The sequence below is a fragment of the Diaporthe citri genome, assembly GCF_014595645.1.
Source record: "Diaporthe citri strain NFHF-8-4 chromosome Unknown scaffold_1, whole genome shotgun sequence".
Lineage (NCBI taxonomy): Eukaryota > Fungi > Ascomycota > Sordariomycetes > Diaporthales > Diaporthaceae > Diaporthe > Diaporthe citri.
In genome coordinates this window covers 2,173,248-2,195,168 of record NW_025064846.1, presented here as the reverse complement: position 1 = coordinate 2,195,168, position 21,921 = coordinate 2,173,248, and the positions used below count along the sequence as shown (strand labels likewise).

The 21,921-nt window shown below is 55.9% G+C and overlaps 7 protein-coding genes across 7 annotated transcripts; 3 read left to right on the top strand and 4 right to left on the bottom strand.

Annotated features, from left to right (window-relative positions):
• Positions 1 to 1,055: 1,055 nt before the first annotated feature.
• INS49_000570 (uncharacterized protein) lies at positions 1,056 to 2,031 on the top strand (the record flags this gene model as incomplete). Its single annotated transcript, XM_043161407.1, has 3 exons — positions 1,056 to 1,328; positions 1,407 to 1,814; positions 1,888 to 2,031. The coding sequence occupies 3 exons, from the start codon at positions 1,056 to 1,058 to the stop codon at positions 2,029 to 2,031; spliced, it is 825 nt and encodes a 274-aa protein (XP_043029913.1).
• Positions 2,032 to 2,325: 294 nt separating this feature from the next.
• On the bottom strand, positions 2,326 to 3,036 carry INS49_000569 (uncharacterized protein; the record flags this gene model as incomplete). Its single annotated transcript, XM_043161406.1, has 1 exon — positions 2,326 to 3,036. The coding sequence occupies one exon, from the start codon at positions 3,034 to 3,036 to the stop codon at positions 2,326 to 2,328; it is 711 nt and encodes a 236-aa protein (XP_043029912.1).
• Positions 3,037 to 3,868: 832 nt separating this feature from the next.
• Positions 3,869 to 5,990, top strand: INS49_000568 (uncharacterized protein; the record flags this gene model as incomplete). Its single annotated transcript, XM_043161405.1, has 3 exons — positions 3,869 to 4,022; positions 4,076 to 5,874; positions 5,949 to 5,990. 3 exons carry the CDS (start codon positions 3,869 to 3,871, stop codon positions 5,988 to 5,990), a joined length of 1,995 nt encoding a protein of 664 aa, XP_043029911.1.
• A 608-nt stretch (positions 5,991 to 6,598) lies between these two features.
• INS49_000567 (uncharacterized protein) lies at positions 6,599 to 8,484 on the bottom strand (the record flags this gene model as incomplete). Its single annotated transcript, XM_043161404.1, has 7 exons — positions 6,599 to 6,945; positions 7,000 to 7,542; positions 7,621 to 7,966; positions 8,024 to 8,051; positions 8,127 to 8,186; positions 8,266 to 8,290; positions 8,439 to 8,484. The coding sequence occupies 7 exons, from the start codon at positions 8,482 to 8,484 to the stop codon at positions 6,599 to 6,601; spliced, it is 1,395 nt and encodes a 464-aa protein (XP_043029910.1).
• A 796-nt stretch (positions 8,485 to 9,280) lies between these two features.
• INS49_000566 (uncharacterized protein) lies at positions 9,281 to 10,243 on the bottom strand (the record flags this gene model as incomplete). Its single annotated transcript, XM_043161403.1, has 2 exons — positions 9,281 to 9,583; positions 9,683 to 10,243. 2 exons carry the CDS (start codon positions 10,241 to 10,243, stop codon positions 9,281 to 9,283), a joined length of 864 nt encoding a protein of 287 aa, XP_043029909.1.
• A 517-nt stretch (positions 10,244 to 10,760) lies between these two features.
• INS49_000565 (uncharacterized protein) lies at positions 10,761 to 11,032 on the top strand (the record flags this gene model as incomplete). Its single annotated transcript, XM_043161402.1, has 2 exons — positions 10,761 to 10,774; positions 10,840 to 11,032. 2 exons carry the CDS (start codon positions 10,761 to 10,763, stop codon positions 11,030 to 11,032), a joined length of 207 nt encoding a protein of 68 aa, XP_043029908.1.
• A 1,228-nt stretch (positions 11,033 to 12,260) lies between these two features.
• Positions 12,261 to 15,240, bottom strand: INS49_000564 (uncharacterized protein; the record flags this gene model as incomplete). Its single annotated transcript, XM_043161401.1, has 3 exons — positions 12,261 to 14,518; positions 14,577 to 14,601; positions 14,743 to 15,240. The coding sequence occupies 3 exons, from the start codon at positions 15,238 to 15,240 to the stop codon at positions 12,261 to 12,263; spliced, it is 2,781 nt and encodes a 926-aa protein (XP_043029907.1).
• Positions 15,241 to 21,921: the final 6,681 nt, after the last annotated feature.

Sequence of the window (21,921 nt, the reverse complement as noted above, 5' to 3'; positions counted from 1 at the left end):
CGTGCCTTTCCATGGCATGCCGTGGTATAGCAGCTGCACAGTAACCACACAGAACAACCACCTCCTCTCCTCACCCATGCAGCCCCGGCCGGGTTGGTAGTCTGGGGGCTCTTCCTACAGTGCACTGCAACTCCCTCCTCCCAGCATGCAGTATTAACCTTCAGGGGTCCCGGCTGCGCGTGATCATTCTGGACCCCACCATCCACAAGGTAGACATGTCCAGTCATTTTACACATTCCCATCCGTCCACTGGCCTTGTGGATCTTCTGCTAGGGAGTAGTGCCTGACCACACTCGACTGTCCAGATCGTTCCTCTGCCCGCAAGCTCTCCCTGGACTAGGTGGTCAGTCAGTCAGTCAGTCACTCACTCACTCTATCTTCCGCCTGGCCAGGTACGTTGTCTGTGGTTTCTGTGGTCTCAAGCTGCCACATACCGGGTTACTGACACTGGGGGATAGTCCCCCTTCACCGGTGCCATCGTCTGAGAGTGACACCCACCTCATCAAAGCCCTGGTTCCTTTCATCCAGTCCACATCTCAACCTGTAGGGTGCCCAGGGATCCAACCACAGCCAGCCCTGTCATCCCATCCGGGTAGTGAATATTTTCACAGAAGCAAGAAAAAAGGCATTTCAAGGCGAGCCCGGTCTGTCAAGTCGTCCCACCTCCATCGTTCCCCTTCCCCACCACACCTTGGAAGCTACATAGGTACCCGCTTTCAGGGTTCCACAACTTCTTTGCCTCGACACCTCACGCACCCTCCTCGCAACTAGGTCAAACGACGTCGAGATACTTTAACTAGCTGTCTCACCTTGACGACTGCGTCGATCCCTTCTTTCTCTCCCGTTGGATCTTCATCCGCATCACTTCTACCCACTTGTTCGCGGTGCCACCGCACTCTTGTTTGTTGCCGAAGCTCGTGTTCCACGGCCTCGGTCTGGCTGGTCACGAGTCCAACCAACCTCAGACAGGACTACCTCGCCTGGTCTGCGTGCCGCAGGCCCCTTGAACTTCATCTGGGAAAACGCCGTGCTGTGGGACTGCAGCAGCTGTGGACATGGCCTCAGCCAAGCAGCCAGACGACCGTTTTGACGACGGCGCCGCCATCGACGACGAGGACGCTGACGAGGAGTTCGCAGAGCTCCAGCGCACCATGAGCTCGAAGCGGCGCGACGACAAGGAGAAGGGCAAGGAGAACCGTATCCAGGAGATCCTCCCATTCCCCTTCTCGCCAAACATCCGTCCCCTGGGCATCTCTGATCTCTGGTCTACTGTCGCGCTCGAGAACGCCGCGTTTTCTGACCCCCAGCACAGAGCGTCGCCCGAGAAGGTTCGCTCTCCCCTGACCCCCGTCACTGACATGTCTGAAATGTAGACGCGGTTTATCTGACCAGCCACGCGTGTCTAGCTTGAGTACCGTCTCACCAAATGCCCCGAGCTTAGCCTGGGTGTCTTCTGCACCGTCGTCCCTGATCTTGCCAAGGACTTCGATATTGAGACACTCGCGACTGCGCACCCGGTCGAGACCGACCGTGCGGACCAGGCCAAGAGCGTCCTGCTGGCGCACATCATCGCGACTGCCTCGAGCTCCAGCATCGTCCAGGACAGCGACATGGAGATACCCGCGGGCTGGCGCACGTCGCAAGTCCAGCATGTCGACAAGGGCCACCGGGAGGGCGGACGGACCATCTGCGTACACTCGCTGGCCGTGTCGCCCAAGCTGCAAGGATGCGGCCTCGGAAAGCTCATCATGAAGTCTTTCCTCCAGCAGATGAAGAACCTCGGAGCCGAGCGCGTTGCTCTTATCTGCCAGGATGTACGTTTACCTTTTGGTCTCTACAGAAACTGGGACCCCACCGTTCGTCAAGACATACTGACGTTCTGCACAGTACCTTGTGAGCTACTATGAGCGGTTCGGTTTCAAGCACGCAGGCAAGAGCAAGGCTGAGTTTGGTGGAGGCGGTTGGCACGATATGGTCTTCGATTTGGCGGCCACAGCAGCTACGTCGGGACCCGCTCAGCCACCCAAGTGATTCTCTGCCTTGACGCCGTCTCTATGGCGGGAAAATTCTTGTGGGTACAACTTGGCCCGCGCACGCATTGCCGTCGGTCTGCTGACCGTCGCGCGACCAGGCAAGCTGGAGTCACGGATGATGGACCATTTACGATCTGCACAGGGCTGCTGGCGAGGCGTTCAGGATGTTGGCATCACGGTCGGATTGCGAACCTTTGCTTCTTCGTGTTAAGGGATGATAGAAGGCCAAGGCACCGGAAACTAGAAAAGAGACTCACCTAGCAATGAAGCTAGATACGGAGCAGCGGCCAGCCTAGTCACTGGCCTTGTACTTGCTCCGGTACTCCTCTATGCTCTTAATGGTATCTGCTGATGCCAAGCTCTTGCTCTTGACCCCGTCAATGATGTCGTTCAGGGTGATGATGGCGAACACCGGGACCCCGAGCTCTTTGCGCAGCTCACCCATCGCGCTGGGCATGGCCTTGGTGTCATCGCCGTCGGGGGAAGTCAGCTTCTCCATCCGGTCCAGAGCGACCACGATGCCGGCGACGGTCCCTCCCTCCTGGCGGATCTTCTGGATGGCCTCCCTCTTAGCCGTCCCGGCGGTGATGACATCGTCAATGATCAGGACCCTATTCCCCTTGAGCGGGGCCCCGACGATGTTGCCGCCCTCGCCGTGGTCCTTGGCCTCCTTGCGGTCGAAGGAGCACAGGGTGTCGGCGTGGCTGGCCGGGTCGAGCTCGCCCAGCTTCAGGTTCGTCAGGGTCGCGAGTGGGATGCCCTTATAGGCGGGCCCGAAGACGACGTCGAAGTCAAAGCCCGGGGTCTGCTGCCGCGCCTCGATGATGGCCTTGGCGAACGCCGTCCCGATGGCGCTTTGGAGCTTGGCCGTGTAGAAGTCACCGGCGTTGAAGAAGTAGGGCGAGACGCGCTTCGACTTGAGCTCGAAGCTGCCGAACTTGAGGACCCCGCCCTCCAGAGCTGCTTGGAGGAAGTCGGCTTTGTAAGGGGCAAGTCCAGCCATTTTGACAGAGTTTCGGGGTGCAATGAAGAGGACGCGCAAAGGTGATGTTGCTTGTGCCTTGAACCCTGAAACTTGTGTGTTTGGATGATGTGAATTGATTAGCTACTCGAAGGTAGAAAAATTGTATTGTGACCCCGCAGTCAACTACATCTTCTCTCAGAAAATATCTTGGGGAGGCGCTTATCGATATCGATAGCGAAGCATGCAGGCTCTCAAGGGTCCAAGTGTTAGTCAAGTACACCAGCCGTGAATGTCAGGTTCAGAACAGGCAGACCAGAACTGCACTAGAGAAATTCTCATCACTGGAGGTCACCCAAATGCAAATAGCCTGCTATTTTGATCCATTACAGGTAATTCACAGCAGGAGAGTATCACAATGGGGGTGGGAGGTATTTCCGCATATGGTATCCCACAGCGGATTATCCCATGATATGTTGTTGGAAGTGGTCCTGCTGGTGGTATCCCATAGGAGGTTGTCCCATAGGAAGGTGTCCCATGGCAGATTATCCCATGGCAGATCATCCCATGAAAGATCATCCCATGGAAGGGTATCCCAAAGGAGAGAGTCAATTCATCACAAGAGGTTATCCCATAGCAGGTTGTAGGTATCCCTCCCTCGGCTATCTGGTGTCAGGGCCCACTTCATGTTACGCACTAGCACCACAGTCTGCAGGCGGTAAGCCCACAAGGCGGTTTGGCGTTATCGGTATCTTTCCCGCAGTGGTCAATTTTTTTTCTGCCTTGACGCTTCTTTCTTCGTCTAGGAAGCCGCCCCATCGCTCTTTCCTTCAACACCACCCAGTGGCCACTCAAGCAACAACTCTTCGTCACGATGCCGCCCAATAAGACCCAGACTCAGTGGAAGGACATTCCCCCCGTGCCGTCATCATCACAATTCCTCGACATCGTCCTCTCGAGAACTCAACGCCGACTGCCCACTCAGATTCGCGCGGGCTTCAAGATTTCGCGAATTCGGGGGTTCTACAGTACTTTCCCCCCTCCTTCTCGCCTCTGTCAGGAGTTGACTAACGCACACCAGCGAGAAAGGTCAAATTCACCCAGGAGACGTTTTCTGAAAAGATCGGCGCCGTGCTCGAGGCGTTCCCACGCATTAATGAGGTTCATCCGTTCCACAAGGATCTCTTGCATACTCTCTACGATGCCGACCACTTCCGGATCGCCCTCGGCCAGCTGTCGACCGCGAAGCACCTGATCGAGTCCATCAGCCGTGACTATGTGCGCCTCCTCAAGTACGCACAGTCACTGTTCCAGTGCAAGCAGCTCAAGAGGGCCGCTCTTGGTCGCATGGCCACCATTATCAAGCGTCTCAACAACCCCCTCAAGTACTTGGACGAGGTCCGACAACATCTTGGCCGTCTGCCCTCGATAGACCCGAACACTCGAACCCTCGTCATTTGCGGCTATCCCAATGTCGGCAAGAGTAGTTTCCTGCGCTCGATTTCTCGCGCCGATGTCGACGTCCAGCCGTACGCCTTCACAACAAAGTCCCTGTTTGCCGGTCATTTTGACTACAAGTACCTTCGTTTCCAAGCCGTTGATACCCCCGGAGTCCTGGATCACCCCCTTGAGGAGATGACTACAATTGAAATGCAATCCATCACTGCAATCGCTCACTTGCGGGCTGCGATACTGTACTTCATGGACCTCTCAGAGCAGTGCGGCTACACTGTCAAGGCACAGTGTGCGCTTTTCAAGAGTATCAAACCCCTCTTCGCCAACAAGATCTGCTTCATCGTGGTCAACAAGATCGACGTGACCCGACCAGAAGACCTGGATGCCGAGACCCAGGCTGAACTGCAGTCTCTGCTGAAGTCTGGAGAGGTCGAGATGGTGCAGGCGAGCTGCAACACACAAGAAGGTGTCCAGGCTGTGAAGAACGCGGCTTGTGAGAAGCTGATCGCGGAGCGAGTGGCGTCGAAACTGAAGGCTGGCCAGACAAGCAGTGGTGCTGCCGGCAGCCGGTTGACAGAGATCATGACCAGAATCCACGTGGCCCAGCCCATGGAGGGTTCCAAGCCTCTGGAGACATTCATTCCTGAGGGCATCAAGGGCTTGAAGAAGTACGACAAGAATGACCCCGAGAGGCGGCAACTCGCACGAGACATCGAAGAGGAGAATGGCGGCGCTGGTGTCTTCTCGGTGGATCTGCGGAAAGACTACCTCCTCAAGAACCCAGAGTGGAAATACGACAAGATGCCCGAGGTCGTCGATGGAAAGAATGTGTTCGACTTCATTGACCCAGACATTGAGGCCAAGCTGGCTGCCCTCGAGGAGGAGGAAGAGCGCCTGCAGAATGAGGGTTACTACGACTCGGAGGAGGAGATGGACGATGACGAGGAGGAGGAGATCTTGGAGAAGGCCCAGCTCATCCGCGAGAAGCAGGCCCTCATCCGCAATGAGGCCAGGATGCGCAAGTCCCTCAAGAACCGCGCCATAATACCCCGAAGCAAGACCAAGAAGCCGCTGTCGCAGCTCGCAGACCACCTGGACCAGCTGGGTATCGATGCGACGGAGGTCGAGGCCCGGGGCAGGGCGATGGCGCCCGACTCGCGCGGCCGGTCTCTTACGAGGAGCCGTGCCGGCACGGAGGTCTCGGATGCCATGGATGTTGACAAGACCCCACGGGAACGCCTGAGGTCCAAGAGCAGGGCGCGCAGCCAGGCTCCTGCGACGGACAGGTTACACGACGGTATCACCGACGAAACGGTGCGCACAAAGGCCGAGAGGACGGCCAAGGTCGCGCAGAGGAAGATGAACAGGATGGCGAGACAGGGTGAGGCTGATAGGCACACTCCTGCGTCTATGCCGAAGCATTTGGTAAGTCAATATCCCACAAGTCTCAGCTCTAAATCTTGCAGAATGTCAGGACTCGAGGCTAACTATTTGAAAAGTTTGCTGGTAAGCGTGGTATGGGCAAGAACCAGCGCCGTTGAGAGGCGCGGGAGAGCGGAAGACAGGATTGTGAGATTGGAGGCAGTAGGGGAGAAAAAGACATGTAAGAAATACACACGGGGTTTTCACATGGACAACGGCGTTTGGCGACGATATGCCAGGGTTTCTTTTGCTCGACTGCCATGTTCTTCATGCGCTGGGGTAGATGATAATTCGATGAGACAGCCTCATGCGGCTCACTTGAAACGAATTCAATCTGAGCCAGGCTTATGCTGCATGTGATTTTCTATGCCTACTGCGCGCCTCCTCCCCCTATTGACTTTGCTCCACAATAGATCGGCGGCAAATACCGTCAAAGTAGTCGATTGACATTCTCCGGGGCTCCTGAGGCTGCTAATCAGGACACAGTTGACTCAAAAACACCAACAAGTCTACATCTCACATGAGAACTACACTGAAAGGCTCCTAAAAAACTCACGATTTTCAAAAAACCTTTCATTTGTTGGTTGCTTCTTGCACGGAATCCTCGTGTCTGCTATATGCCCTTTCACTACTAGAATTGAACTCGGCCTATACCTGGCCGTGTCAAACAGTTCGAGCCCACAATCGAATCTTTCCCTCAACTCCCTCCCAGTTCATGTCGCTACCTTTACTCCTCAGCAACCTGGATACCCTCCCGCAGACCCTCCACCTTGAGCTCCTCACCCGCGCACCGGCGGTAAATGTCCTTGACGTCATCGGTTGTGGTCTCGAAGTGGCTCGTGGCGTCGTAGCTCTTGGAGATGTAGATCTTGTCCTTGGTGCCGTTGTCCAGGGGCTCGTACAAGGGGATGGGGGCTCCCAGGAACTGCTCCTCGATCTTGCCGAGGCGCTCCAGACCGGGCTGGAGCTCCAGGTGGTGGTTTGCGGATGTCTCAGCGATGGTGGAGACGATGGCAATCCAGTAGCCCTTGGGGCAGACGTTGTGCGCGGAAGAAACGCAGGCAATGTAAATGTCTTGTCCAAGTCAGTAAAGGCTGCAAGTTTGGGGGCTTCTGAAGGGGGACTCACCGTTCTTCCGGCCGACCTGAGACTGAGGGATGATCAGCTGTGCCGAGTCGGCGTCGTTGGTGCCCGTCAAGGGGTGCTTGAGCACGCAGATAGCACGCAGCACATGGCCCGTGACCTTGACCTTGTTGGGAAAGTAGGATGGGTCGCCAAGAATCATCTTGGCCTTGGTCTCGAACTTCATCTCAGGCTCGATGCCAGACATGGTGGCCTTGATACCGACGGCCGCTTCACCCTCGTACAGCACCTCGTCAACGCTGGTGTTCAGCATGTAGGTGCCGCCGTAGATGGCAGACAGACGAGCAAAGCCCTGGGGCAGCTCGCCGAGTCCGTACAGAGGGTAGATGTAGGGGGACTTTCCGTACCGGGCCACCGAGTTGCCGTACAGGCGGATACGCTCAATGGCCTCGGGGGCGGTGCCCTTCTTGGTGGCATATGTGTCGTCGAGATACAGGGCCATAGCATGGCCAATGAAGTCTTTGGTGCCGTCCTCGAGGCCGAACTTGTCGTACACATCCTTCATTGTGCATGTGCTCAAGTCAAGACCTGAAACGTGTTAGTTCAGACTGGTCTCCAAACTTGTCTGGCGGCGGGAAGAAGAGTCCCGCGGGGGCTTGTGCTAACCCTTGTGTGTGGAGGGGTCTTTGACATCGAAGGTGCCAACCCATTCAATGAAGCTCTTCATGCGGCGCTTCTCGAAGATGCCCATAAGGGGCGACTTGAGGGCCTCGCCGGCATCGGATGGGACCTTGGCGACGGTGGCCTTGGGCCCAGAGCCCTGTTGCACGTAGCTCCCTGCGACCTGCTTGAACTCGAGGTATCTGGTGACATCGGTGGACACGAGGATGTTGGTCAACTCGCCCGAGGACATGAGCAGCTTGGGGATGAGGTCGATGTTCCAGTCGTTGGGGCGTCCGTATTTCTTCCATGGCTCGTCTCCTTGGCTGTAGTTGCCATACTTCTTGAAGAGCTAGGAGGGGTGTTAGAACCGTGGGGTAGGAGAGGGAGGCGCATCGGAGGGACATACAGTCTCGAGGTTGACAGAGGCAGCCTCACTGTGCCGATGATGGTCAGCGCATATTCGAAGTAGACACATCCGGTGTATTTCGGACTGGAAGGAGGTGGCTCACCCGCCGTAGTGGTCATTGCGGTCGATATGCAGGACCTTCTTGCCCTTGACACTGAGCACACTGGATTGCGAGGCGTATCGTCAGCTTGCGGCTCCCGAGAGCGACCGAACGGCCCAGGACAACCATGGGAGTTATTTACCCAGAGAGAATGCATTCGGTCAGACCTATCGCCGAGTAACACCACTGTCAGTTTCGAGACACATCGCCCAGCAGCTCCGGCACAGGGCGGCTCGCCGCAGCGATGGCTTCAGGAGAGGCAACGGGAGCGAACCCCACATTGCGGGGTTGGAAACGCGAATGACATGGACATACCTGTGCCCAGCACAATGACATCGTACTCCTTTGCAATCTCATCCATGTTTGCGGTTGCTTCTGGTTCTGGAATATGGGATATGGCTGTGAGGATGCAGCACTGTCTAGGATCGAGGCGAGTTTCGAGGGTGAAGAGATGCGGTCGTGCAGTGCTCGGTGCCAAAGGGAAAGTCGAGGCAGGTCAAGTCAATAATAGGAGAGTCGGTGTGTTTTGGCTGAGCTGTCCGAGACTCCAACCCACCTGCATCCAGAGGGACTGGAGCTCCATTGCCGAGCTAAGCAGTACCCGCTTCCCCTGATTGGCCTGCCCTTTGCAGTGCTGCAAGTTGGAGCTGGCCACCAGCTGGGACCACCCGAGCGTCCAAGCTGCCATAGGCGAAATACAATCGGCCTCCCCGTAACGACCTTGCCTCGCTTCCTGGGAGCTCATCTAAGTGGCAGGTCGATAGTGTTGCGATGGAGGTTCGCATTACGTGGCTAGAAGCCTGCCCGTGGTTGCTGCAGTGGTCATCCTCTAGTGGGGTTGGAAAGCATATGGTCCCAAAGATCAGCCACAACAATCTCAACACCACGTTCATCTCAACTCATCTCAACTCGGCCGGCTCTAGCCATGGCTGCATGCATCCTGGGACCCTACGGAGAAGCGTCACCTGGCACAACTCGCGGCTGAGCATAATGTCATTCTGCACAGTGAATTTTGGTACATGGACTCATACCGACCTTCTCGGTCCAACCCTTCGAGGCGAGTCCTTGAACTGATGAAAAGGGGTAGGCATCGTCTGCATCCTTACTGCCGCCTGCTCTGGAAGCCACGGCACCTCCGTCAGAGTCTTATTCAAGGCTCATACCCTAGGGGCATTCGCATGAGCCTTTGCTGGGTTGGGTATCGTTGACGGGTCAATCGCCTCTTCAGAAGACTTGGTCTCCTTGGCCGCCTCTGATCTCCCATCGGCCGTACTCTGTTCCTTGGACTCTTCCTCCCAAGCCGCCTCCTCAGATTCCAGATGTGAGCCCTCGGGCGTGTAAGCCGGTCCTATTCCAGAGAGATCGACCTCAGGGTCTTGTTCGGCCAGCTTCCTCGCGTCCTCCCACGCGTAGAACCTCTCCGTAAGGGCGTGCTTGATCGCCGCCTGAGTCTTCCGTACCTGAATAGCGAAGTAGAAATCAGTAAAGCTGTCGCGAAACTGGGAAATGGTCGCCGTGCACATCCAATGTCACGACGAGCCCTAGGAAGGGACGCATACCTCCATCTCCCTCGCCTTGCTCTCGTTATCACCGTAGCCATACTTCCCCTTGGACCTCTCCCAGTTGCCCGTGGCGATCCTGTTCCTCTCCTTCACGCACACCCACCACAGGCTGTGCAGGTCCTCCCAGCTCTTGCGCCGCAGCTCCTCCACCTTCCACGACCGCCCGTGAGCGGCGTCCTCCTGTGGCGTGTTCAGGGGCTTGTCCTTGCTGTAGAAGAAGTCCCACAACCCGTGGTCCGCGTCCGTCCCGACCACCGGGAAATCGTCGCGGTCGACGGGCCTCGGCAGGGGCTCATTGTCCACGGAGAGCACCTCGCGCGGGCCCGTGCCCCGGACCGCGGAGAGGCCGCGGTTGCGGTTGTGGTCGCGGTTCCTGCGGCGCTTGCTGAGCGGGGCGGTCGTGGAGAAGAGACAGGTCTGCTGGAGGCTCGAGAGGGACGAGGACACTGTTGCGACGGGCGTCGGTGCGAGAGGTCGCTGTGAGGCTGTGAGGCCGCTTCGCCGGCAAGACTGCAGAGCGCGCTGAAGGCACGGCCGCGCAGAATTGAGGCTCGCCATGGTGAGGATTGCGCCGGTCTTGTCTTCGTCTGGCTCGGCGTCCTGATGAACTAAGTGACGCGGTGGAGGCTTGACGTTAAGTGAGGTCTGCGAGGCCCGTTTTTGGGTCGCTGCGCCGGCAAGTGCGATCCCAAAATTTTGGCAGCGGCGAAGCCAGCCGCCTAGCCGCGTGGGGAAGGATGCTCTTTGGGGGCACAGGGGTCGCATAGCCAGACTGCCTGCCGCAGAGCCTCCATGCAATGCAAGCCACTTTCTCAACGACATCGATCTCCAATTCGCATACCTTTAGGTACCTACTAGGCCACTTGACCTGCATCGAACTTCAAGAGAAACACACAGCCTAATTGTCTTCGTCCAAGTTGGTAGGTCAATAGTAAGTTGCCGTGCGACCAATCTTCTTACACGTCGCAGCTGCAAAAGCGGTCATGAGCTTATAGTGACAGCTCGAACGGGGACTTCAATTCCGCAGAGGAACGGAAGGGGAAACAACGAATTAGGAGAAACGAGGCATAGAATCATGTCACTCTGGAGGTAAGACTCGGCCAGACGACAAACATTATTCCACTGGACTGTTCATGCTAACAGAACTACCCAAGAGCATACCAAGGCCTCTCTTCAAAGGCAAGGCTTGGTGTAGGTGTCGGGCTACTCGGATGGGGGCTCATTGGCCTGTACATGTCTGACCGTGCAGAAGAGAGGTTTGGCTACACCCCATCCGAACAGGATAAGGCCGCGTTGGAGATGATGAAACCCAAGATCCACGTAGTAGACCGTGACGAGAAGCCATGAGAAGGAAGGCCGACATCCCCTCGAGAACACTACCTCAGGCCAACACCGGGGGGAGGGGGGAGGGGGGAGGGGGAAGGGGTGGCTTTAGCCCGCAGTAATCCCCGAGGTTCGCCAGGTACTTGGGGCACACGAGGAGGTACCAAGACAGACCGCTGTACGTGACACAGGTATTGACGATTCTACGATATGTGTGAAATTGTCCTACTGGAAGGTTGTGTTGGTCAAGCCACACGCCGGCGTTTTGAGATGCGCAGGAACTGCGTGCCATACTCCAAGGTCCTAGTCAGGAACCATCAGACACGGCCGCGTTGGCATCTGAAAGAAGACCGAAACGACAAGTCGCTTGCTCTCAGACGGCTTGAAAATAGAGCAAGCCTTATAGTACAACGTGGAGATTCGCACCTGCAGAAACGGAGGGTACACCGGTACATCACCAGCACTAAACCACGTAAGAAATCACACATCCAACACCCACCCCAACACCCACACTCAATTTACACACACCCAATTCATTTAAATTAGGAGGTATATAGGTATTAGGTGTGTAGGTGTTAGGTGTGTAGGTGTTAGGTGTGTAGGTATTGAATATATGGGTATTAGGTGTATGGGTGTTGGGTGTAGGTGTGTAAATTAGGCCTGGGTGATGTGCTCTGATCAGCTGTAGTTATGGCGTGAGTTGGTTACCGGCGTGCGCTCTGTTTTTGTAGGTACGAATCTCCGTATTCTTATAGTAACGAAGATTGGGGGATAGCTCAAGAAATAGTGACTGAAGGACGCTCTAGGCATATCACGAGGCAAGACAGTCAGTGGCCCGCGTTACACCAGCCAATTGTAATCTGTCTCTCGGGATGGGATGGGAAAGGACTGTCCATGATCAACGCTATGACAACCTGATTTTCCATTCAGTCGAATGTCATCAGCCTATTTCTGATGCACTCTTGTCTAAAGTATGTCTAATGCGAAGCCCCTTGGATCTGGGAATGTCTATCATAGCCGACCACCTGAAAATGCAAAGCAAAATGCCACCAGCAAGCCGCCAGTCTGATATGCAGGGGGAATCGAACTTTTCGGACTGAGGGCCGGAAGGTCACTTCCAAAACGCCACCAATGCTGACGGAGCCTCTGGTTTTTCGGAAAAAGAGAATATCGGAAATTTTGACACGAAGGAAAAGAAGAAAAAAAGTAGGGTAGGGGGTCCTGGGTCCTCAGGCGGTCATGGTGGCCACCGCTAAGCCGCCTCCGTCTTCATGTTGACCGACGTGACGCTTGGCGAATCTGCCATATCAACAAATGGTCTGAACAACTTCGCCATGTCCAGCGTCCAATCGGTCGCGCCGTAATCCTTGTCAATCGCATCAACCGACCCCAACTCCTCGCCTCTGTATGCCCCATCCGAGCGCACATAATTATTGACAAATTTGAGAAGATGGATGACTTGTGAGAATCGCTGCTCAGACTCCATATCGAGGTCCCCTGAACGCGTGTTCTTGAGGAGATAATTGGCGAGCCAGTAGAAAGGGATTGCGTCCTTCGAGAAGCCTTGCCGGCGAGGGTTCCGCGACGAGGGCGGATACTGATTGACAATATCAAAGTCCCAATTCTGCTTGAACTTGTCCAGTGCTGTGCGAATAGCCTTGAAAGCTTGAGCGGACATGCTTCCGTCAGCGGGAGTGTTGCGGCCACTGTTGTTCGCACTACCAGGCGCGCTGCCATCATCCCGTCCAGTATTGACGACCCAATCACTGTTGGCAAACGATGATGCTTGGCCGTAATTGAGAGCCGAGCTTCCTTCGATTTGAGCTCGACGTATGAGGGCCAGAATGCCATGAACCAACAGAAATTTGCCCGTCAGGTTTGTCGTGCCTGTCTGAATCCGGTAAGAGCTGTGCAACAGGGCGTTCAGGGCGAGGTGCATCTCGGGCTGCTTTGCTCTGCGCGTGCCATCCACATTACGAACCTGGGCCGCCTCTGGTCCATATAAACCCAAGGCTTCAGCGCAAGATCTCGCATCTGTAGCTCCATCCCATGCTGCATCGTCGCAAGGCAAGGGGATTTGGAGTGACATGACATCAAATTGAGGCGCAATGTTAAAGTAGAGGCCCAAGGCAGTGTCCGTCGCAAAGATAAGGAACATGAGACGATTTCGCTTCTCTTGTTCGATCCACGAATGCCAGTCAAATTCTGATGGATGATAAGTTGAGGGATTAAAGCCGGGTTGATGAAGCGCGCTGTACAGTGGCTGTCCTTGAGAGACACGTAGCAGATCAGACTTCCGCGCAAGCAGCACGATCCTCGAGTACACCTGACGAGCGGACTGTCGTTGTTGAGGGGTGCCGTTCCAGATGAGAAGAAGTTGAAGAAGTACAAGCGCCTGAAGCGCCTCCAAATTGCCTTCACGCCTCGCGACCCCAGTCTGAGGGTTCTCGTTGAGGAGGGAGAGAATTTGCGGGTCTCTGTCCAGAGCAGACTTCAAGAAGTCGGTGATGAGGCGCACGTGTGAAGGTGACAAGCGATCTGAGTAGCAAGCCCCGATACAGCACATACAAGTAAGGAGTCCCGTGAAAGACTTGCCAGCCTCAAAAGTTGGCATATGTAGAATTGCAAAATGCCGGTGGAAGTGTGCGTACTGGCTGAGGAAGTGCTGAACATTTTCTGCTGAGAAGTACAAGTTCATGTCGTTGTTGTGGCTTGAGATGATGCCAGGCGAGTAGAAGAAATTGATGATTTGGTTTGACAGGTGCCGATAAGTCGCATCGTCAACGGGGCGGCCGCCGGTAGAGAACCCAAAGTGACCATTGGCCGGGTTTGAGGGGGGCTGGCCATCGTGTCTCGAGTGGTCGAGATTAGGCTCGGTTTTGATTGCGGTCTGCTGTCGGTTAGGAAAGGTTGACGTAGGGACTGGATAAGTATGTTGCGCACCGCCTTGTTGTGTGAACATGGTCTGCCAGTCCAAGCCCGACTGCTGGTTGTGGTTTGATCCACCATTGAACATGGGCACACCGTTCTGGTTCTGCGACATGTTGTAGTTCGCCAGCTGGGGGTTGATGTTCGTGGACATGGACGTCGGGACGTTGCCATTGTATTGTTGCTGCTGCGACGAAGCACCCATGACTGGTGCAGGCACGTTCCTCCGCTCTTCACCATTGGTGTCCTCGAGGCGGTTCATGCTCGACTGTCGAGAGAGCTGGTTCTGGTCATTCATGTGGTTAATTTGGTCCGCTGCTGGAATCAGCCCAAAGGGAACCATGTGGGGGTTTCCCGTTACATTGTTCATGCCGTTCATCATGTCTCCATCGTGCCCAAGCTGCGCGGCCTTAGCGGCAGCCTGCTGCGCCTTCTTAACGTGCGCGTGGGGATGAGATAGATGGCTGGCTCCTGTAGGGTTGCCTCGACGGATCGAGCATTTTTGGAAGTGACGCTTCAGGATGTCACTTCGAGAGAAAGTGTCCCGGCAGAGCACACACATGTAGGGACGGTCTCCAGTGTCTATATTGTCCATTGAAGTCAGTTCTTGCTCAGCTCTCAGGACACGGTGACCGCTTACGTCTGAGCATATGACGCTTCAAGTGCTTCGCGTGAAGGTAGGTCTTCGTGCAGTGGGGGCACGGCTTAAAAATGTTAGCTACTCATCACAAAGATATCCACTTGACCCGTCGTCTTGGACTCCCGAAAATGAGTCGGGACACCAGGGGGGGTCAAATTGTACGTACAAACTTCCCGTCGGCATCCTTCTGAGGAATCTGAGCCTTGGCTGCGGCAGTGCCGGGGGGCGGGGCCGCGGGCCTACCTGGGGCGCTCGGTAGAATACCTCTGCGACCCTGGGAGCCGACTACATGAGTAGGTTGGTCGTTCTCCTGGTGAAGAATCGATGGCTGCGACATCATAGGGCTTTGCGCGTAGGGAGAGGCCAAGCCGCTCTGTGGCATGACACCGCCAGCCGGCATGGGTCGCAGAACAGGTGGGACACGGCCGCCTGGAGAAGGCGCCGGCGCAATCGGTTGAGGGTGAGACGCAGAAACGGAGGCCTGGGGCATCATGGCAGAGGAGGTCGCGTAAGACTGCTGGTGTTGGTAGGGATTGTGCATCATGGGATACGAGCCTCTGCCGGAGGGCTGTGGCGGGGGAGGAGCGTAGCCGCCCATGGAGGCGGGCGTGTTCGGGGTTGCAGGCGTCCGAGGAGTGTGCGGGTGGCTCGCGTACATAGACATGGCTGGGTTGTGAGGCTGGAGCGGTGGTAAAGTCTGGTTTTGGCCGTTCTGCAGGTGGTGGGGGGAAATCGCCGAATGGGATGGATAAGAAGCCGTCGTAGTGTTGATCACGTTAGACGAGTAGTGGTTGTGTTCCATAATCCAGCTCTATGTCTACCCTGATGCAAGAACCGCGAAGGCAGCATCCGAAGAATCAATTGCGCTAGGGACTCGAACGTGGTCTCGAGGTGAGGGTAGGGGGACGAAAGGACAGGGTTGCGCAGGCGGATGTGTTCGAGTTCTTTGGCCGAGGCGGCAAGGGCAATCTCACAACTGCACCCGGGCGACAGGAAATCGACGCGCAAACCACAAGGTAAATTAATTGTTCGAGTGGTGCCGGAGGATCGAGACAGACAAACACACGCTTGAATTGCTGGCTATGTGAAGGCAGCAAAGTTTTGCGTGATGTTTGCGTTGGTGTTTCGAGGGTCGACGCGGTGCTGTGTGCAGAGGCGCGTCTGAGGATCCCCCACGGTGGAGATGCGGTTTGGCGGTGGTAGCGGGTTGTGGTAAGAAGTGGATAGATGAGGCTGAAGACCGTTTGGGAGGTGTTGGTGGAGTGGACAAAAGGCGTTCCTCCTTTTTGGGTCCCGGCAGTAGATGTCGAAGTGGAGACTAAACTCTGTCAAATGGATGGACGAGGGAGGGAGGTGGGATGATGTGGGTTGATGTACCTCAAATATCTCTCCTTTCTTTTTTTTTTCTGTCGGAAGCGTCGCGCCAGTACAAAAAAAAAACTCTGCCAGGTACCGAGCCAAGTGGGCAAGTTTTCAAGTGGGTTCTCCCTCGACGTTACCCACTCTTCGCAGCCGTTGAGATACAAAAGCGTCAGGTACCGGTACGGACCAGGGCGAGGGGCGCTAGCTTGGGTGCAAGCTGGTGGGTTTTGGGGGGTACCCTCGTCTTGAAGGGACCAGGTCGGGAAGTGGATGATCGAAAGTGGACTGAGTGGGCAGGGAAGCTGGTTGTGGACGGACCGGGGGGCCGCGTTAGGTACCCTGGGTACTGTGTGCGGTGCTTGCTGTCGCTGGCTGCCAGACTCCGAAGTCGAGCTCGCCCGAGGTGCGTCTGGTGCGTCTGGCGGCGTCCACTCGACGTTTTAAGTTTCTAGAAAGACGTCTATATCAGATACTTTGCACCAAGCTGTGCAGCGCTGCGCTGCGCTGCGCTGCGCTGTGATGGAGGGAGGAAGTTTCTTCCCACGCCTGTGCGAAGCAGCCACACGGAGACCCGAGCTAAGCCGTGGATCAAGAGAGCTGGCACAGCATGCACATGCTTCTGCCGTCTGTTCCGCAGTGACGAGGTCGCACGCATGCGCGCTGGCACGCTGGCCTCTCTCAGCCTTTCTAGGCTGTGCGCTGGACTACTGGGCGTGCACTGCTGGCAATACCGTAGCTGCTGGTGGAGGAGCAGTTGGATCTGACATACCTCGGCGTACGTACAGAGAACGTGCGACGCTTCGCTCCGAAACGGGTGCCGGTGGATACGAACCAAGCGGCTGGATGGGCGGGAGGCTTAGGAGCTGCTCTAAGGGTGTCGCAATACACTATGGCAGGGAGGGTGGGGGGATGCGAAAGAAAGACGTCGTTATTAGAGTTTGGGGTAGACTCCGCTGACCGCAGCGTGCAGAGTGCAGGATCGTTGCTTGGTGGAGGACTTCCGAAGTTGGCGATGTCTGGGGGCAGCCGTGCGTGCGAACGATGCAGAGAGAACAACGACAGAAGGTGAATTGCAGCTTTGTGCAGCGATGCCTCCAAGACGGCAGGAAGGGGACAGCCAAGCAGATGAACACAGTTCTGGGCAACGCCCCTTCTCCGTTCGACTTGGTGTGCGATGGTGCTATGCGTAGTACAAGATTGGAAAGGACAAGGCACTTTCCTAAGTGATTAGACACCGGCGGCAGCACTTTCTTCTTCCAATTTTTGTTTTGGCCGGGTGGTCGCCGCCGACTGGTCAATTTCAAGCACACCTCATCGCTTGCCTGCTTCCCTTGACCCGTTACAGATGGAGCGTGGAGGAACAGAACAGCACGGACGAGGGCTGATATTTCACTTTCTGCCCGACAGACCCCATTCACGAGTTCACTATCACTTTTGCCTTTCCTTTGGCTTTTGCTTTTCTCCTTTCTTTTTTCTATCTTTTTTCCTCTTTCATCTTGTCTTTACTTCTTTCCCTGCTGTATCTTTAGGCCCTCGCCGCTCGCCTCATCTTTCCCACGAGTAAGCCCTTCATCCTGATCTCCGTAGAATACGATGCCACAGTAGGCGCCGCACACAGTATGAACAACGCAGTGGCTGACCGCCCCGACTCACCGTTCTCCCTCGACGAAACAAGCACCGCCATCGGCCTTGTGACGAGGTCGAGCAAATTCGCACTGGGCAGCCGACGATCCGTCCCATCCGCGCGTATGAGACTCAGCATCAATGCTCACCACACGACGGGTCGAGCTCAGCCCAGCCCGGCCCGGTCGAGGCATCGCAGCAGCCAGCAAGCTCGCTCGTCTTTGCTCGATAGGCCGGATACAGAGCTGTCGTTGCCCTGTTTCGCCCGTCACACCTACTGGGCTGCCAGGCTGGGCATAGACTGCATGTACTCAATCGAAACATTCTACCGGCTCTCCCAAGCAATGACAAAGCAGCGATCAACGTAGCCACCGCAAGCTAACCTCATGTAGCAACTCCTGCATCAACCACCCCCTGGTCCTTCAGATGGTGGGGACGAGGCAGAGAGGGGAATCTACTGCCACAGCTTGACTATACTGCTTGATATGGAGCTTTTCTATTTCACCTGGTGCCCATCTACGTCGGGCTATGCACGATTCTTGCGTCGTCGATGGCATCGGACAGTCCTGATGGACAATAAGAGTGCGCGCGAGACAGCTAGGCGGATGGAACGCTCCTGTCCACACGAATCGTCGTCACTTGGCACACCTGGCGAGTGTTGCATCAGGACGCAGTCATGGCAGTCCTGAACTCGCGCCAGCACCAGTGTAACGTCAATGCCGGCCGAATCTTACATCCCCGACCCTTGCTGGGTGGCCAGGGCACCGTTGTGTGGGACGCGCGTTGGCTCTTAGTCACTCTCCCAGTCGCTGTGCACCCGAAGGTACACACTGCGACGAGCTCGGCACAACCGTCGGCAGTACCTCTTGGAAAAGTACCGGCACCCTCCCTGGAAGCAGAGCCCACCCAATCTGCCATCCTGTCTCTCTAATCTAATCAGTCGAAACACGTTATCATTCTGGTTCTTCCGACTGCTTGAGTGCGCATAGCGAAGCTGCGAACTAGCTGCACGAAATCCGTCAAGCTCCAACGAGATCGTTGTCATGCTATGTCTGCTTGACTACTCGAGTCATCTACCATTGCTTGGGGTTGCAATATCCAGGAAACGAGTGTCATGATGTGTCAGATCCACGCGACTCGACGATTACGGACACCTGACCTTTCTTGCCGCCGACACCGCCCAGCATGTTTGGCGTACCGCTTGACGGGCGACGTGCATTGCACCCTATACTTGGAGGTGAAGGGGTGATCGCACTCGCAATCCAGGTCGTCGACTATCGATCTCACAACTCGAGGTGCCCGTATTCCCACCTGCGCTGATGTACACCATGAACACCGAGATTTGATCTCGCTGAACGCGAGGACACAAGGCCGATTGAAGTCTGAAGATTGTAGGAGTGAACAGTAGCTGTCTATGTACAAGCATGGACAGGCAACCCGAACATGCCGGCGTTGGAGCAAGTGTGTCCCCTCACGGGGTGCTGCAGATTGACGAACAATGCAGTGGTCCCGCAGCCGTGGTGAAGACGCTAGTCGTTCGTCTAGGCGTTGGGGGAGCAGCAAGGTTGGTCCCAGAGCTCGTATGCTTCCAGAAACGACTGATCGAATCACTGGGCCCTTCATCCTGACTTCCAGGCACAGTTCAAACTCAAGTCTCCCTGCAAGTACCGTCACCATGAGGGCATGATGCAATCTATGGTCCATGAACACGGGAACGAATTGACAAGAATAGCAATCACTGCATGAGCTTCTCTGCACGACATGAGCCCACGATGGCTTCGGGGAGCGCTGTCAACTCCAACGGAGGTTGCTTCAAGTCCCTGTCTCAATTTCAGATCAGTCCCAGGCCAGACAAGACGCTCCCGGTCCTCGGCTGTAGAACGAGAGGAGGTCGGTCGGTTCCTTGGCGTAACAATAATGGAATGGGGGTGGTAGCGTGAGAATTACGGAGGTCAGAAAACAAACCACCTGTGGTCTACCAGACGCTTGGGATAGAAGGCACGGGACAGCTTGCGAGTCCCTCCCTACACTGCGGTACACAGTATTTCCAGGCCTCGCTGCGAGTCAAGAGAAGGCGAAACAGGCCCAAAACACCGCCTTGGCTCTCGCGTGCCTCCCGGTCTGCCTGCCTCCCTTGGTACTGCCTGACTCGGGGCACATGCCGGTTCAGCATCGACGCCGAGATTAAGCAGAAGCGTTGACGAGCAACCCCCCAACTGCCCTCTTCTGACAGTCTAATGACGTAAAGCCTAGCCCAATCACAAACATCCGAAGTCGGGTCGGGGGAAAGGAGTTTTCTTTGCTGCGTTGCCAGTAACAGGCCCGCGTTGATCGTATGAGCGGCCACGAAGGATGGGCGCAAGTGTTCTCAACTCGCAGCTCGAACAGCTGAGGGAAACTGATAATGCGCAGCGGAGAAGCCTGGCCCTCTCCACCACATTTCCCCGGCGATCCTCGCACCTACCATGCTTCATGGAGTAGTCGTGGAGCTAGAATGGGACTGCGGTACGGCACGCCTCTACTGAGATGGAGACAGAGTAGCTCGACGGTTTCGGGCATTTTGACAATTTGGAGTCCATAGTCCATCAAAGATCTTCCCAAATCTTGGAGAAGCTTGGGGGTTTCCTCGCAGGTCTGAAGTTTGGGGTCGAAAGAGTGGACTCGGGTGCCCGAATGTAGTGACAAGCAGCCATGGCACGCCTGGGCTGGCTGGCTGCCAGGCATTTCTTCCCCAAGGGTTCACGGGGAGAGTTTTAGTGGAGGACCCTGTGGCTCCATCAGCCCGAGAGCGTGGACGATCTTCGGAAAGGGCCCCATAGGCTCTGTACATCTGCGCCATGTACCGCGTCTAGAAGCTATCCAGCCCCATCCGAACGTTCTTTCGGCGGCATCGCGAATCCACTTTCGTTAGCACGCACATTAGGATCTTGTACGACACCAAATCTGCAGTCTACATCACAGCTGATCCTTTGATGACAGCAGAGTTGGTGACTAAGCATTTCGCATATAAGAGGTTGGATTCGAGGTCAGACGGTTTGGCCTGGAGCGACGGGTCTTTCGAGAACTTTGGAGGGGGAGACATTTCAGCTCCTCGAATGAGGATGTCAACCCTCTTCCGAAGAGCACTGCAGCGAGCTTGGAACCATGGAAGTTGGCCGACAGTCGCCCCTGACCTTGTGTTGATTGACATTGACAGAGCTCCAAGTGGGCCCTCACCCGCTGCTGTCTCCTGCCGTCCCCTGCCGCCAACGTGCTCCACCGGCCAGGGACGTGCTGTCCATAGCTTCTCGAATCCACCCACAGGTCCAAGACAGCGCACATTGAAGGTGGAGCGGAGTATTCGAAACCTTGCCACTTGTGTACATCCGTACTGCTACCGGCACAGTACGGCTTGTCCATTCCAGAAACAAATCCATCAACATTTTGGCCACGAGCGGTGGCCTTGAGGAATACTGAGGCTTTGCTTGCGCACTCTGCACCCCTCGCAGTGGCTGTCTCCTCGGAGATCACCCGGCGTTTCCGATTTGTAAAATGAGAGCGCATTTGATTTTAGCATGGTGATTGGTTGCTGGCTACGCACACCCCGGTTTGTGGCGGCGTGCCGACTAGCGAGCAGACAAGATCGTGCGGTTGCACCCACCCTGGCCACCTGCTTGTCTGCCGTCAGTAGTGGAGCACGGTGCCAGAGGGAGACAGCGTGCCAGAGGCATGGGACAGCCGGTGGAGCTGTCGAGGGTAACAGCGCCCATCGCTCAGTACTGCTGCTGGGCTGGCTGTGCGCCAGGCGATTTTGCACCATGTGTTGTCAAGGTGTTAGAGCCCGTCAGTTGGTTCGGCCACGACTTTGACTTCCCTTTTCAGCCTTTCAAAATCCTCAGCCAGGACGGTCTAACCACGTCGGGATGGCTCGATGCGCACCACTCCCGCCATGTGCACTGCACGTATGGCGACGAACCGGTGGGTAGCCGTCGTGGAACACCACCAGCTTTGTTTTGTGGCCCAGAACGGATCACAAAGAGACTGGAACCTGGAGAACACCCATTTAAGAGATCTGGCACTATCACGACCCTCTTCTGATCTACGGAATCCATACAAACGAGAAGTACAATGCTGCGCAGTAGTGTCTAGCCTCACAGGAACCACACAGGCAGGCCAGGTACGGGGCTGCGTCCATCGAGGTTCTGAATTATTCCGCGGGACAGACGAGTCAAGGCACTTCGGAATTTGCCATCACATCAAGCGGCACCCTAGCCGGCATCAACGTCCCTGTCCTGACCTGGCTACTCGGCTGCACGATTTTTACATCATGCGCGGCTCTTCAAAAGCTGACCGCCTTTCTTGGCCGGGGTTTTGCCGTGGA